General features: G+C 37.1%; 1 protein-coding gene across 3 annotated transcripts in view; it reads right to left on the reverse strand.

Moving 5' to 3' along the window:
- Positions 1 to 16,239, reverse strand: part of PXDNL (peroxidasin like) — a 502,908-nt gene that overhangs the window by 48,961 nt on the left and 437,708 nt on the right. For all 3 annotated transcript variants that reach the window (XR_012378199.1, XR_012378200.1, XM_025870586.2), the window contains exon 18: positions 1,392 to 1,526. Coding sequence is in view for 1 of the 3 variants with exons in the window: in XM_025870586.2 (XP_025726371.2) it covers positions 1,392 to 1,526 (135 nt within the window). In the remaining 2 variants the exon portion in view is untranslated. The remainder of the gene's footprint in view (positions 1 to 1,391; positions 1,527 to 16,239) is intronic.

Genomic DNA, 16,239 nt, shown 5'->3' on the forward strand with positions numbered 1-16,239 from the left:
ACTACTATCAATTGAACATAGCCCAACTATGTGTGGCAATAAATCCAGAGTGCTAAAACTAATTTATAAAAATTAAAATGAAATATTATACTATGAATGTTTGCCAATGTGCAATTAAAGGAATTAAATCTGTTCCTACTTTCTTTATAATTCATAAGAAGAGATTGGGAAGAAAAATTTAAGTAAAGAATAATTTTTAGTATAACTTTAATTAAAAACTAAGTTCTAGGGGACACCTGGGTGGCTCAGCCTTCAGCTCAGGTCATGATCCCAGGGTCCTGGGATCAAGCCCCTCATTGGGCTCCCTGCTCTGCAGGGAGTCTGCTTCTCCCTCTGCCTGCCACTCTCCCTGCTTGTGCTCTCTCACCTCTCTCTCTCTTCCCCTTTCTGACAAATAAATAAAAAAATCTTAAAAAAATAAGTTCTAGATAGTGTTTTAAGTCATTATAGATGATAGATAGATAGACAGATGATAGATAGATGATATAGATATAGATACACACATGTCTGCAATAATCAAAAGGTTGAATTGTCAAACAGGTTCACAAGACTCCTAGCTCTTACTCAAGACTATACTAATGATTCAGAAGATACAGCGAGTGCCCTGGAACACATTTGGTTCAAGTAAGAAAGGAGAGCTAATAGTGTGTCCCATGCCAACCCAGTGGGGGCTGCTTAGCTTTTCAGTTTTCTTAGTTTTTATACTTGGTTAGCCTTGCAAGAAAGATATCACGTGAACTTACATCTCCAGCCAGCTGTCTGTCATAATTTCATCAAGTCAGGTTGATTTACAGTAAACACTTCAGATAAACCAAGAGATCTTTACAAAGAATTCCCAGTTATCTTTCTCCTACTAAATGCCCTTAGCACGGTTTTGCAAGGAGATCTAGTATTGGGTCAACAGGTCTTCCATGAGGATGAAGAGATGCAGCTGCAGGCCTGCTGTCAACTCCTGCCGGCCAACGTCATTCACAGTTGCCACAGTCTATGAGCCCTAGGTCCTACTGTTAATCAGACTTCACAGATGAGGCAACAGGTTTCAGGTGTTATGCTTCTTAAGGTTAAATAGTTTCGAGTAGGTGTGCCCAGATTTAAACACAGGGTAGTAAGTCTAGTGCATCCTTTTAACCACTGACTTCTATGCCTTTCCTAGACAGTCTATTTCTTTTTTTCTTACAAAGATTTATAAAAATTTATAAAAAGGAGTGCTATCTGGTATTATCAGTAGTCAGAAAAATGCTGTGAGCAGATACTATTTGTTATTTCTCATATTCAAAATATTTTAAATCATAGAAAGCATGAACTCACACTCATAATGTTATTGTACACCTATATTTTGGGGCAAAAAACAATTTTGTTAGCTTTGATAAGTATAACAGATAATTCTTCACCTATCTCCATCTCTTAGCCGCTGAAACTGGGTAACAAACAGGCACATAAGTGTTGGTCCCACTCTCGTACCAGGGATCGGGTCTTCAACCATGAGGGCAGGCCAGAAGTCAATGTCGCCTGGCGAGCCGTACAACCTGAAACAAAGATGTGCAGATGTCACATGCTGGGGTGTGAAAATGACAATGACAGTATTATTTATACAAATGACTACAGAGCATTTTTTTAAAATTTATACACACTAAAAAGAAAGGCAGAGATTATTAGTATTCCCATTTCACAGGTAATACTTTGAGATGATAGAAGAATTCAGGGATCACCTAGCTGGCCAGGGAACAGAGAAGTGACCTAACCAAGAGCATTTAACCCCAGTCATGTAACATCCACTGTGTCCTTTATAATTACTCCATAAGTATATGGAATATAACTCTGTGTGTGTGTGTGTGTGTGTGTGTAGATCTATATCCAACTAATTTGTTCAGAAATAAGTAACAAATAAACTAATTAGCTAACTATTAAAAAATGTCCATGTCAGTGTATATGGTAAGTAGGTTAAACAGAGTGAAAAAATAATCTGTGGAAATAATATAATGTGTTAGATAAATTTTCTCTTGCTAAAAAGACAATGATATTTGATTTGGGATCTGAAGTGATTTTTTAAAATTAAAAAAATCATAATGTAAATGACAATTAAGCAAACAGCTTTGGATAAACCATCCATTTAAAGAAAATTAGACCAGTACCCGTGAAACTCCTTGGAGAGCCCCTGAGACTGTTTTGCCCCGTCCCAAGGATAAACATGGGAACAACTTGACCTGTCCCATATGTTACTTTAACATTTTATTTCATGTGTATGATTCCACAGTCTGCATATAGTCCAGCTTCATATGTTTTAACCTTGACACAGATGGAAACATCATGTTCATACTTCCTTTGTTTCACTCAACTGTTCATTCCTGTTGTTGCATACATCTGCATGCTTTTCTCTGCTCCATTGTAGCCCACTGGATATTCTCCCAATTTAGTTGTCTGCTCTACTGGTGATGAATATTTGTGGTGTTTTCAGCTTTTTACTATAAACATTCTCATACATGTTTCTTAATACAGACAAAGGCCTTTCTAGGCCAGGCATCAGCAAATTTTACAACAAAGGATAGGATTGTAAATATTTTCAGCATTGTGGGCTACCTTTTGCAATTATTCAACTCCCCTTTTTCACAAAAGCAGCCAAAGACAACACATAAAAAATGGACAGTTTTGTTCCAATAAACCTTTACTTAGAAAATCAGGCAGTAGGTTAGATTTGGTCAATGGGCTGTGGTTTGCAGATCCCTGCTCTAGAATATGCTGATGCTAAAGTTTCAAATGCTGAGTGTGGAGGATGACATTTTTAATTTTAATAGATAATGCCAAATTGCTGTCCAAAACATATGTATAGTTCATACTCTCATAATGAGCATACAGAAGTTCTCTGTGATGCATATCTTTAATTTTAATAGATAGTGTCCTTGGCATATTGAATTTATTCTTCAATTTTTTTTTGTTTAGTCAAATCTCTTTGCTGCTGCCTTTCTTCTCCTTCCCCCACCTCCTCCTTCCTTCCCTTCCCCCTTGTACCCCTCTCCATCCTCCCCCTCCTGCTCCTTCTCCTCATCCTCCTGCATTTCTTTTCTTAATTTCTGATGATAGCTGGGCTTTTTATATCTCCAAGTACTTGTTTGAGTGTTTGAGTGCTTGTTTAATTCAGATTCAAGTGTTGTATTATAGATTCCTTCTGTTTCAATTATTTTTTCCCCTGGAAGAATTTTTCTTTGAAATGTTTTGATTTGCATTTTTGTTTTCTTGCTACATAGCTTTATTTGAAATAAGCTTTCTCTCTCTCTCTCTCTCTCTTTTATTTCTAGGCATTTCATGAAATGGCTTTCTAGTTCAGTACCATACTCTTCTGTTACTGCAGTGAAGTAAAGCATCTTTGGTTGAGGTGTTGGTGGCAATGGGAGACAGTAGGCATTGATGGGTTTTATTTCTCTTTCATTCTTACAGTATTCTTAATTTCACTTCATTTTGATTTAGCTTCCTATCATATCTGAAGGGGTGCTATCCCTTCTTTACTTATCTTCTGTCCCCAAAACATGGCTAACTCTGGTTGCTTTCAGCCATGTGACTGGTGTTGTGGACTCCTGGGTTCTAGAGCTACATTTGGTGATTTAACGCTTATTGTTGACCTGTGTCCTTCTAGAGAGATTTCTTTTTTTTTTTCCTCATAGTTCATCTATATACCCTGATCCCCTTTCTTTTTTTTTTTTTTAAAGATTTTATTTATTTATTTGAGAGAGAGAGAATGAGAGATAGAGAGCAAGAGAGGGAAGTGGGTCAGAGGGAGAAGCAGGCTCCCCGCTGAGCAGGGAGCCCGATGCGGGACTCGATCCCAGGACTCCAGGATCATGACCTGAGCCGAAGGCAGTCGCTTAACCAACTGAGCCACCCAGGCGCCCACCCTGATCCCCTTTCTTATGTCCACAAAGATTTTTAAGTTCTCCATCCTTCTCTCCATGCCCACAGACTTGCTGTGGAAGTGGAGCTTCGATGGCAGCTCTGTTGGAACTTGGTGATGATTTTCAGACTTAAAATAATTTGAAATTCATGATTTTCTTGTCTCCTACTAATTCTAAACGTATGAGTCTTGTTATTTGGTGTGTCCTCTTCATCAGACTCATAGTTTTATAGGACGCCATGTTAAGAGATTTAAAATCAGATGACCATTTGTTATTTTTCTAAGACTAAGTTGAAATTATGCCTACTTTGTAAAATTTGTGCTAATCTCATGGAAGTAAAATAGTGTTTCATTATGATTTTTCATTATCCTGATTATTTTGTTGAGCATCTGCTATATATTGATTGGGCAATCTTTTTTTTTTCACATAAAATGCCTATTTATACCATGTCTTTTCCCCATTTTTTCTATTGGGTTATAATTTCCTGTCTTACTTTAGGAGTTCTGTATATATTCGGGATGCTAATGCATTGTTATGTATTCTCAAATGTATTCCTCAAATTTGGGACTTTTTTTAAAGATTTATTTATTTATTTATTTGAAGGGGGAGGGGCAAAGGGAAAGGGAGAGAGAGAGACTCTCAAGCAGACTCCACACTGAGTGCAGAGTCCAAGGCAGGACTTGATCCCAGGGCCCTGATATCATGACCTGAGCCAAATTCAAGTCAGATGCTTAACAAACTGAGCCACACAGGTGACCCAATAGGACTTTTTGTATTAATTACTCTCATTATGTCAGACTTTGATGAAAATATTGTCTTCCTTTTAAGGTCACTTTTAACAATTTTTATGGGGTTTTTTTGCTATTAATATAATTATATTCTTTTCAATATCTATTTATTTTTTGAATTTCATTATGTTATGTTAATCACCATACATTACATCATTAGTTTTTGATGTAGTGTTCCATGATTCATTGTTTGCATATAACACCCATTGCTCCATTCAGTACGTGCCCTCTTTAATACCCACCACCAGGCCAACCCATCCCCCTCCCCCCTCCCCTCTAGAATCCTCAGTTTCTTTCTCAGGGTCCCTAGTCTCTCATGGTTCATCTCCCCATCCAATTTACCACCTTCATGTTTCCCTTCCTGCTATCTTCTTTTTTTTTTTTAACATATAATGTATTATTTGCTTCAGAGGTACAGTTCTGTGATTCAATAGTCTTAACAATTCACAGTGCTCACCATAGCACATACCCTCCCCAATGTCTATCCCCCATCCACTCCATCCCTCCCATGCCACACCATCCAGAAACCCTCAGTTTGTTTCCTGAGATTAAAAATTCCTCATATCAGTGAGATCATATGAGACATGTCTTTCTCTGATTGACATATTTTGCTCAGCATAACACCCTCCAGTTCCATCCACATCAGTTCAAATGGCAAGATTTCATTCCTTTTGATGGCTCTGTAATATTTCATTGTATATACATACCACATTTTCTTTACCCATTCATCTGTCAATGGACATCTTGGCTATTTCCATACTTTGGCTATTGTGGACAATGCTGCTATAAACATTGGGGTGCATGTACCCCTTCGGATCCCTACATTTGTATCTTTGGGATAAATACCCAGTAGTACAAATGCTGAGTCCGTATGGTAGCTCTATTTTCAATAAAACCTCCATACTGTTTTCCAAAGTGGCTGCACTTCCCACCAACAGTGTAGGAGGGTTCCCTTTTCTCCGCATGCCCACCAACATCTGTCATTTCCTGACTTGTTATTTTTAGCCATTCTGACTGGTGTGAGGTGGTATCTCATTGAGGTTTTGATTTGGATTTCCCTGATGCCGAGCGATGTTCAGCACTTTTTCATGTCTGTTGGCCATTTGGATGTCTTCTTTAGAAAAAAAAAATCTGTTCATGTCTTCTGCCCATTTCTTGATTGGATCATTTGATCTTTGGGTGTGGAGTTTGATAAGTTCTTTATAGATTATGGATACTAGCCCTCTATCTGATATGTCATTTGCAATTATCTTCTCCCAGTCTGTCAGTTGTCTTTTAGTTTTGTTGACTGTTTCTTTTGCTGTGCAGAAGCTTTTTATCTTGATGAAGTCCCAATAGTTCATTTTTGCCCTTCCTTCCCTTGCCTTTGGTGATGTTTCTTGGAAGAAGTTGCTGCGGCTGAGGTTGAAGAGGTTGCTGCCTGTGTTCTCCTCAAAGATTTTGATGGAATCCTGTCTCACATTCAGGTCTTTCAAACATTTTGAGTCTATTTTTGTGTGTGGTTAAGGAAATGGTGAATTTCATTCTTCTGCATGGGGCTGTCCAATTATCCCAACACCATTTGTTGAAGAGACTGTCTTTTTTCCATTGGACATTCTTTCCTGCTTTGTCGAAGATTAGTTGACCAAAGAGTTGAGGGTCCATTTCTGGGTTTTCTATTCTGTTCCATTGATCTATGTGTCTGTTTTTGTGCCAGTACCATACTGTCTTGATGATGACAGCTTTGTAATAGAGCGGAAGTCCAGAATTGTGATGCCACTGGCTTTGCTTTTCTTTTTCAACATTCCTCTGGCTATTCGGGGTCTTTTCTGGTTCCAAATAAATTTTAGGATTATATGTTCCATTTCTTTGAAAAAAGTGGATGGTATTTTGATAGGGATTGCATTGAATGTGTAGATTGCTCTAGGTAGCATTGACATCTTCACAATGTTTGTTCTTCCAATCCATGATCGTGGAACATTTTTCCATTTCTTTGTGTCTTCCTCAATTTCTTTCATGAGTATTCTATAGTTTTCTGGTACAGATTCTTTGCCTCTTTGGTTAGAGTTATTCCTAGGTATCTTATGGTTTGGGGTGCAATTGTAAATGGGATCGACTCCTTAATTTCTCTTTTTTCTGTCTTGTTGTTGGTGTATAGGAATGCCACTGATTTCTGTGCATTGATTTTATATCCTGCCATTTTACTGAATTCCTTTTTAAGTACTAGAAGTTTTGGGGTGGAGTCTTGTGTGTTTTCCACATAAAGTATCATATCATCTGCAAAGAGTGAGAGTTTGACTTCTTCTTTGCTGATTAGGATGCCTTCTATTTCTTTTTGTTTTCTGATTGCTGTGGCTAGGACTTCTAATACTATGTTGAATAGCAGTGGTGATAGTGGACATCCCTGCCATGTTCCTGACCTTAGGGGGAAAGATCTCAGTTTTTCCCCATTGAGAATGATACTTGCTGTGGGTTTTTCATAGATGGCTTTTATGATATTGAGGTAGGTACCCTTTATCCCTATACTCTGAAGAGTTTTGATCAAGAAAGGATGCTGTACTTTGTCAAATGCTTTTTTGGCATCTATTGAGAGGATCATATGGTTCTTGTTCTTTCTTTCATTAATGTATTGTATCACATTGTTTGATCTGTGGATGTTGAACCAACCTTGCAGCCCAGGGATAAATCCCACTTGGTCGTGGTGAATAATCCTCTTAATGTAGTGTTGGATCCTATTGGCTAGTATTTTGGTGAGAATTTTTGCATCCATGTTCATCAAGGATATTGGTCTGTAATTCTCCTTTTTGTTGGGTTCTTTGTCTGGTTTTGGGATCAAGTTAATGGGCCTCATAAAACGAGCTTGGAAGTTTTCCTTCCATTTTTATTTTTTGGACAGTTTCAGAAAAATAGGTATTAATTCTTCTTGAAATGTTTGGTAGAATTTCCCTGGGAAGCCATCTGGCCCTGGGCTCCTGTTGTTGGGAGATTTTTTTATTGCTGCTTCAATGTCCTTAGTGGTTATAGGTCTGTTTAGGTTTTCTATTTCTTCCTGGTTCAGTTTTGGTAGTTGACACATCTAGGAATGCATCCATTTCTTCCAGATTATCTAATTTGCTGCCACAGAGTTGCTGATAATATGTTCTTATAATTGTTTGTATTTCTTTGGTGTTGGTTGTGATCTATCCTCTTTCATTCATGATTTTATTTATTTGGATCACTTCTCTTTTCTTTTTGATAAGTCTGGCCAGGGGTTTATCAATCTTGTTAATTCTTTCAAAGAAATCTTTTCTAGTTTCGTTGATCTGTTCCACTGTTCTTTTGGTCCTTATTTCATTGATTTCTGCTCTAATCTTTATTATTTTTCTTCTCCTGCTGGGGGTAGGCTTTATTTGCTGTTCTTTCTCCAGCTCCTTTAGGTGTAGGGTTAGGTTGTGTATTTGAGACTTTTCTTGTTTCTTGAGAAAGGCATGTATTGCTATATACTTTCCTCTTCAGACTGCCTTTGCTGCATCCCAAAGATTTTGAACAGTTGTGTTTTCATTTTCATTTATTTCCATGAAATTTTTTAATTCTTTAATTTCCTGGTTGACCCATTCATTCTTTAGTAAGATGCTCTTTAGCCTCCATCTATTTGAGTACTTTCTGACTTTCCTCTTGTGATTGAGTTCTAGTTTCAAAGCATTGTGGTCTGAAAATATGCAGGGAATGATCCCAGTCTTTTGGTACCAGTTGAGACCTGATTTGTGACCTAGTATTTGATCTATTCTGCAGAATGTTTCATGGGCACTAGAGAAGAATGCGTATTCTGTTGCAGTATTCCCCTAGTGCTGGAGTTCTGCTATTCTCATTGATTGGTAAACTTGGTCTTGACTGGCTGTTCTTGCTGATCTTCTCGGGGAGGGGTCTGTTGCCAGGGTTCCCAAATGTCTTTGCCAGAGGCAAAATTGCACCACCTTTGTCAGGGGCCCAGCTAAGTAATCTACTCAGGTTTGCTCTTGGTAGCTTTTGTTCCCTGCAAGCTTTCCAAACAGCTTTGGAGGAGAGTGAAATGGCGGCCTCCCAATCTCTGCCTGGGAGGAACTGAGAACCCAGGGCCCCAGTCCTCAGTGAGCCCCCAGAGAAAAGCAGTCAGTCACTCCCATCTTCCCAGTCTCCAGCTGCACTCCATGCTCACGCAGCCTGTGACCCAGCGTTTCTATCTCTGGCACCTGACCCCCTGTGTGGAGTCTCCAAACCCAGTAGATCCCTGTGGTGTGCTCCCACATTGCTCCTCCCGGGAGAGGAAGGGGAGTCTCCTCAGATCTGCCACTTGTTGGGTCCCTGCTAGAAGAGCAGTGGCCCGACTGTGCCACGGATCAGTGTTCATGGCAACCCCGAGGTGAGAGCCCACTCTTCGTCTCCGTCTCTGCACTGGCTTCCCCGCTCTGATACCTGGCAGCTCTGCTGCACTCAGGCCCCCCCGGTCTTTCTGTGACCCCGAGGGTCGAGACCACACTGTCCCAGCGAGGGTTCCACCCCCTGCTTAGCCACTGGAGCAATGTCCCTCAGCAGAGCCAACTTTTACAAGTTCCAATTTTGTGCTCTGCTGCTCTCTCACTTGCCTTTAGCAGCTAACAGAGGCCCCCTCCCCTGCTGTCTCTCTTCCCAAATACCGCCTTGGATTCACTTCTCCACATGTCCTACCTTCCAGAAAGTGGTCGCTTTTCTGTTCAGAGAGTTGTTGCTATTCTTTTCTTCGATCTCCTGTTGAGTTCATAGGTATTCAGAATGGTTTGATCCCTATCCAGCTGAATTCCTGGGACTAGACAAAATTTAAGTCTCCTACTCCTCTGCCATCTTGCTCCTCCCCCTCTATAGGTGGTTTTTTTTAATTTAAAGTAAAAAACCCCTTTCTTCCCCAATGCTGTAAAGATATTCTCTTTTATACTTTTTAAAGTTTTAAACTTTTTCCTCTCAGATATAAGTCCCTCATCTATTTGGAATTGATTTTCATACGTGATGTGAGATATAAATCGATACTCATTTTTATCCATGGATAGCCAATTTTTACTGCACCATTTACTAAGAATGTTCTCATTTCTCACTAATTTGTCTTGCACTACTTTCAAATACCATGGTTCCACACAGGAGCACATTTTTTTGTGTGGTTTTCTATTCTATTCTATCAGTCTATTTGTCTATTCTTGAATCAGTATCACACTATATTAATTACTAAAAGCTGTATAATAAGTGTTGCTAACTGGAACATCAAATCTCTCTGATTCTTCTTGGCCATTTTCTCTATCAAGTTAACTTTAAAATCATTCTGTTGATGCCACAGCAAAGAACTATAAAGATCTTAATTAGGATTACAATAAATACATAATTTTAGGGGAATATTGACACATTTGAATTATTGACTCTTACTCCTCCTAAATAAAATCCATGTCCCATTTCTTAAGTTCTCTTTAGTAACTACCCAGAGAATTCTCTAATTTTCTTCCTAAAATATTGCACAGCTTTTGTTAATCTTTTCTTCTCATTTGGTATTGCAATTTGATTTTTCTTATATTTATCTTAGTTTACTATGTACAGAATTTCCAAAAAATAATTATGATAGTTTTATTTTATCCTTTCCAGTATTTATTTCTTTCTTATTTTATTACCTCACTATGGTTTTCAATACAACTTTGAACATTAAACATGGTAGTTGCCATCCTTGTCTTACTCATGTGTTTAAATGAAATGCTTTTCACATTTAATCAATTGCAGTAGATTTTTTGAGCTGCTCTTTATTAAGTCATGATGTTCCATTTTCCTAGAATACTAAGAGCTTTTCTTAAAATCAAGAGGGATGTTGCATTTTACCTGGGATTTTTTTTCTACAAACACTGAAATTGTCATTTCTTTTTCTTTTTAATCTTCATGGCATAAATTCTATCAATACTTTAAAAATGTTGGACCAATCATATTAGCAGAATAAACCTATTTTCATCATGTTTAATATATATACTGTTCGACCTGGATTTTTAATGCTTTGTTTAGAAGTTTTTATCTAGGGCCCCTGGGTGGTTCAGTCAGTTAAACGTCTGCCTTCAGCTCAGGTCATGATGTCAAGGTCCTGGGATTGAGTCCTGCATCTGGCTCCCCACTCAGTGGGGAGTCTGCTTCTCCCCCTGCTGGTGCGCGCTCTCTCTCTCTCTCTCTCTCAAATAAATAAATAAATAAATAAAGTTTTTATTTAAACTTATATGAGATACTATCTTACAAAAGTTCCTTTTTTCATATTGTCATTGTTTTTGTTTTTGTGTTTTTTTAAATGTCAAAATAGTACTGGTCCCTAAAAGTAACTTAGTTAATGTTCTGCGTTCCCTGTTTGTGTATTCTCAGAAAAACTCCATGGGCTTTAGGACTCTAAGACAAAATTAAATACTAGGTTTGATTTCAAGAACATGTGTCCAAATTTATTTTGAAAGCTTCCTTCCCACTTAAAGTCATAACATCTAGCATATTTTGCCACAGCGTTTGGTTTCTCTTTATTGCTGTGTCCCTTGCCCTACATTTTCAACAAAATAAATTAAAGAAAATGGTTACTTAAAGGTAAATTTTCATTATTGTTCTGGGTTGAATTATGTCCTAAAGAAAGATCCAGTACCTGTGAATGTGGTATAATTTGAAAGTAGGGTCTTTGCAGATGCAATCAAGTTAAGATGAGGTCAGCAGGGTGGGCTTTAATCCAATATTAACACGACTGCTGTCCTTATAAGAAGAGGGAAATATGGACACAGACACATAGTGAGAACACCATGTGATGGTAGAGGCAAAGATTGTGTGCTACAGCTACAAGCCAAGGAATGCCAAGGATTGCCGACAAACCACCAGAAGCTAAGAGGCAAATGATTCGCTCTGGTAGGTTTAGTGGAATCATGGTCCTGCTGACACTTTAAATTCATATTTCCAACCTCCAGAACTGTGAGACACTAAAATGTAGTTTTCTTCAGCCACCCAGTTTGTGGTACTTTGTTATGGCAACACTGGGAATCTAAGACAATTATTAGCTCCCATAATTCTATACAAAAGTCACTCCTAATTTCTAAAACAGTTTTCCTGCCAAAATGTTCACTGTCCTGTTTTCATGCTTATTTTTTTAATGTAATGTAATTTTGATAGTCTTTGAATTCACATTAATTTCTTAGACTCAGTAATAAAGATGTTGCATTCTGAATGGTTAAAATGACATTATACAGCATATGGTAAATAATGGTTAATGCAAATCAGAAAGTTAAACAAGGTGAAATTAATGTCTGTGAATTGTTAAGAGTTCATACAAGAAATGGTAGTTTGAGGTTTTAGAAATTAGAACATTGCACTTTCCCAGATAGGGGAATCATGGTTTTGTTAATTTCAGTCCTTTGATACTGATTTGTTTTTCATCTCTTAACCAATTCAGCTAAACATTAACCATTTCCTATCCTTATTATAACTTATTGCTTTTATTGTGGCTTACCACATAGCTACAAGAAAAATTAAGAGCCTTTTAAAGGTACTTAGTACAAGTACCATATTGAGTAACTTATTAATCATATATGGCTTATGTTTGAAACAATAACAATAATGAGCTCCAACCTCATTAGAGGGAATCTGAAATCAATGAGTTCTCAAAACATTTTTTACTGACTCATCTACATTACTCAGGAGAACGTTAGCTCTTTTTTTTTAATTTTTAAAATTATAGACATTGTACCTCTTCTTTTGGTTACAATTAGTTCCTAGTAGGAATATAAAGCAGCTTCTATGTTTAATGCCTTTGGTATGTCAATTCACTTCTTAGATTCCTCCCCAAAGCTAATACTCAACATTTATTCCATACTTGAAAATAGCAATCCAACATAAAGGTGGCATGATAATTGATGAGGAAAACAAAGGCAAGAAAAATGTATCTTAAATTAAATCTCCTAACAGCTTGCAGCCCACTAATAGCTAAAACATGCAGAATATGACTTTTCCTCAAGGAACTCATGGCTGCCTCAGTGCCTTAATGCTTATGCTTTATTAAAGACTAAAAGTAACCTTATCTTAACAGCAGCTGGCCCCTCAAGGTCCTAAAAGCCTTGCGTCCAAATTCCTTAGAGACTTATGCTATCCCTAACCCCCACAAACTAAAAAGTATATAATCAGTCAGTTCTCACCATCTCAGTACAGCTCTTTCTGCACACGGGTCCTATCCCTGTGCTATAATAAAAACAACTTTTTGCACCATAAAATGTCTCAATAATTCCTTCTTGACCACTGGGCTCTATGATCCTGCATCAGTTATGACTGTAAAGAGTGATATAATCCCGGTGGCTCAGTCGGTTAAGCGGCTGCCTTTGGCTCCAAGTCATGATCCCAGGGTCCTGGGATGGAGCCCTGCGTTGGGCTGTCTGCTCAGCGGGGAGCCTGCTTCTCCCTCTCCCTCAGCCCCTCCACCCACTTGTGTGCTTTCTCTCTCTCTCTCTCAAATAAATAAATAAAATCTTTAAAGAAAAGGGGGGTTATATAATCTGAGATGACATCTGATCAGCACTGCTCCGGAGAGTGACAACAGTGTATACCAACCTCCTTTCTGTTGAGTGCAGGAACAAACTAGAAGGCTCCAGGTACTTCTGACCATAACATTGACCTAAATATTGCATTAGTGTGCACTGCCCAGAGCAAGTGTGAAAACCGTCCTCATAAATAGTCCCCTAGCTTTGATAATGTAACATTTAACTGTGTTTAATTAAATTTAGCTTCTTACCTTTTTTTATTACTGCAAAACAAACTATATATAGACAATAAGAGTAAAAGTCTAGCTATGTTTAAAGTGGTATTTTTGTAACTATTTTGATATACAGAAAGTTGAAAGAAAAGACTTGCAAACCTTGGAATGAGCTATTGAATGCCACAAAGATGACAATGTAATCCACATCTAATTTCATAACAATAGTTTGACTTAGAGTCTCCTCTAGAAGGACGAATAATAATAATAACTTTCAACTGGGTCATTCTGAGAGACACCAGAGTAGAAGGTCCTGTAGGGAATTTTTTTCCAGGCCTCTACATGCTTCCTGATTCAGAGAGTGAAAAACAGATAATATAGCAAGGTATGATTTTAAGAAACAAATCAAAGCTTTTACCACAAAACTGAGGAATGGTGCTTTGTGAGAAAGTGTCCTTGTGGAAAAGCTTTCTGACACTCTTTTGAATTTTTAGAATAAATGTGATCATTTAGTAGCTTTTAGAGAGAAAATATGAAACACATCCTTCAAAAAAGCAAAATGCTCTTGTGTACTCTCACGCAAAGTAAAATTTCTTCTACCTCAGGATGATTGCTTCAATTTGAGAGAAATAAATGACATAACTATCAAAGAAATTAAAACAATGAGAACATACTACCTCACCAGGGTGATTAGTCAGACCAGAAACATTACACGATATAACTTTAGGGTTGATTTAAAGTCGCTAAAACACCAGAAAAAAAAGTTAGTTCCTTAACCTGGAAGAAAAAAATCCTCAAAATACTTTTTTTTTACTAGAAGTTTATCTCAGGACTCTAAATGTTTCCTGAAAGATTTTAATGACATCATATTTTTTTTTCTTTTAAAATTCTTCTACAATTAAAATTTTATGCATTTTGGAGAGCATAAACTCTATATTTAAGAAACATTACCTCTGTAACTGAAATGGCACAGAAAATTAAGCAACTGGGGAAAATAATTGTCACTTTTTTTCCTTTTTGAACAAATATATAATACATTCCATTTTTTGCTTTTACAAGAGGAGGAACTTTTCTTTCTACTACAACTTTACAGGAGGAAAATAATCTAAGCTACTTTACATAACATTTTTTAGAGCACTAAAAATGTTTTAATAGTCATCAAATTTTCAGAAGAGTACAGAATATAGAACTCTATAATTATGTATGATAATAAAAATAATCATTGAAACTCTATCTTGTGATCAGTTGGAGAAAAAAGAAAAGTGAAAGGACAAAAAAGTAGAAAAAAAAACTAGAAGAAAAAGGAGAATAAAAACATAAAATCAAGGCAGAGAATCAAGAGTAAGAGATACATCCAGACATCATGGAAAGTGGAATAGACTTCCTCACAGGAAAAAGGACAGGTTTGTACCCATCAAAAATTCATGTGCTTAGAGCACTAACGTATTTGAAAAACATTTAGAGAGAAAAATCTTTCATGAAAATAATATTTGGACATTTACACCATGGTAACTAGTAACAATTAAGTCCTCCTGCCCTCCTTTTTTTACACCAGTGGTAGACATAGATGAGAAATTTGCTTTTTGGTCTATTTTTCATAGTCAGGATAAAATACTGAAAAAAAAACATTTTTATTAAATTCTCACAGATAGCAACCATTGAAATCTCTGGCTCTAAGAAGTGTTCTTTTTGCTTAAAAAAAAATTCCTTAACAAGTTTTGGATGTTAAAGACATGTAATCCCCCAAAAGAGACTTTTCATCATACTATAACCAAAAAGAATGGAAAATAACTGAAAGAGGAAAGGAAATATATTTTTCACTGTGTGAGACAATACTATTAAATGCCATGTCTACAAACCACATAAAATAATCTAATATACATCCTGTGGTAGGCATCCCACACTTAAGGAAATACAGTAATAAACCATGGTTTTAATGTCTGATTATGATATACACAATTAACTCTTTCATTCAGTTCACAGATTTTTAATGACTTCTAGAATTCTGTAGACACTACTCTGGGATTAAGAACTGAACTAATTGACAGACTCTGCTCTAAAAAAGCATAGGCCAGATAGGAGACATAACAGATATTTAAAACATAAACTATAGTATAAAAAATACTATATAAAAGCATATTGACAAAAATAGAGATTTCTTCTAAGTCTCTGAAGTCATGCTCCATATATCATAGTAGTTGTAGTAAGAGAGATAATAATATGAGATAGAGATGATAGAAGATAGATAGATAGATAATAGGTAGTAGATAAGAGAGTCTTTTCTATATGCCAGCTTAAGTGATCAGCATTTATTTTTATTGTCCTATTTGATCTTTTTTTTTTAAAGATTTTATTTATTTATTCATGAGAGAGAGAGAGAGAGAGGCAGAGGGAGAAGCAGCCTCCCAAGGAGCAGGGAGCCCGATGCGGGACTCGATCCCAGGACCCTGGGATCATGACCTGAGCCAAAGGCAGACGCTTAACCATCTGAGCCACCCAGGCGCCCTTGTCCTATTTGATCTTAATTGTAAACACTTGATTTATAAATTTTATTTGTGTCTCCAAAACTGTGAAACAAATTTGGATTGGTACTCTGTCTGAATCTCTTCCATCTTGCTCCATGACCATTTCAGAAGTTCTCCACCCAAATCCAATTTCCCACCGCTCTACCTTTGCACATACACAGATGAACTATATTCCTTCTTTACAGAGCAACTAAAACCCACAGCCATGACCTCCTCAACCATTCACCACAAACTACACCACTGACATCTCATCATCATCATCTCCTCTTACAATTCTCTCTTCAAAACTACACTCTAAAATGGTGAAAATTCTCAAATTATGAGAAAAAGCCGTCCCATTTTGT

Source organism: Callorhinus ursinus, unplaced genomic scaffold (assembly GCF_003265705.2).
Source record: "Callorhinus ursinus isolate GAN/ISIS: 27379988/994484 unplaced genomic scaffold, GSC_fseal_2.0 scaffold5, whole genome shotgun sequence".
NCBI lineage: Eukaryota > Metazoa > Chordata > Mammalia > Carnivora > Otariidae > Callorhinus > Callorhinus ursinus.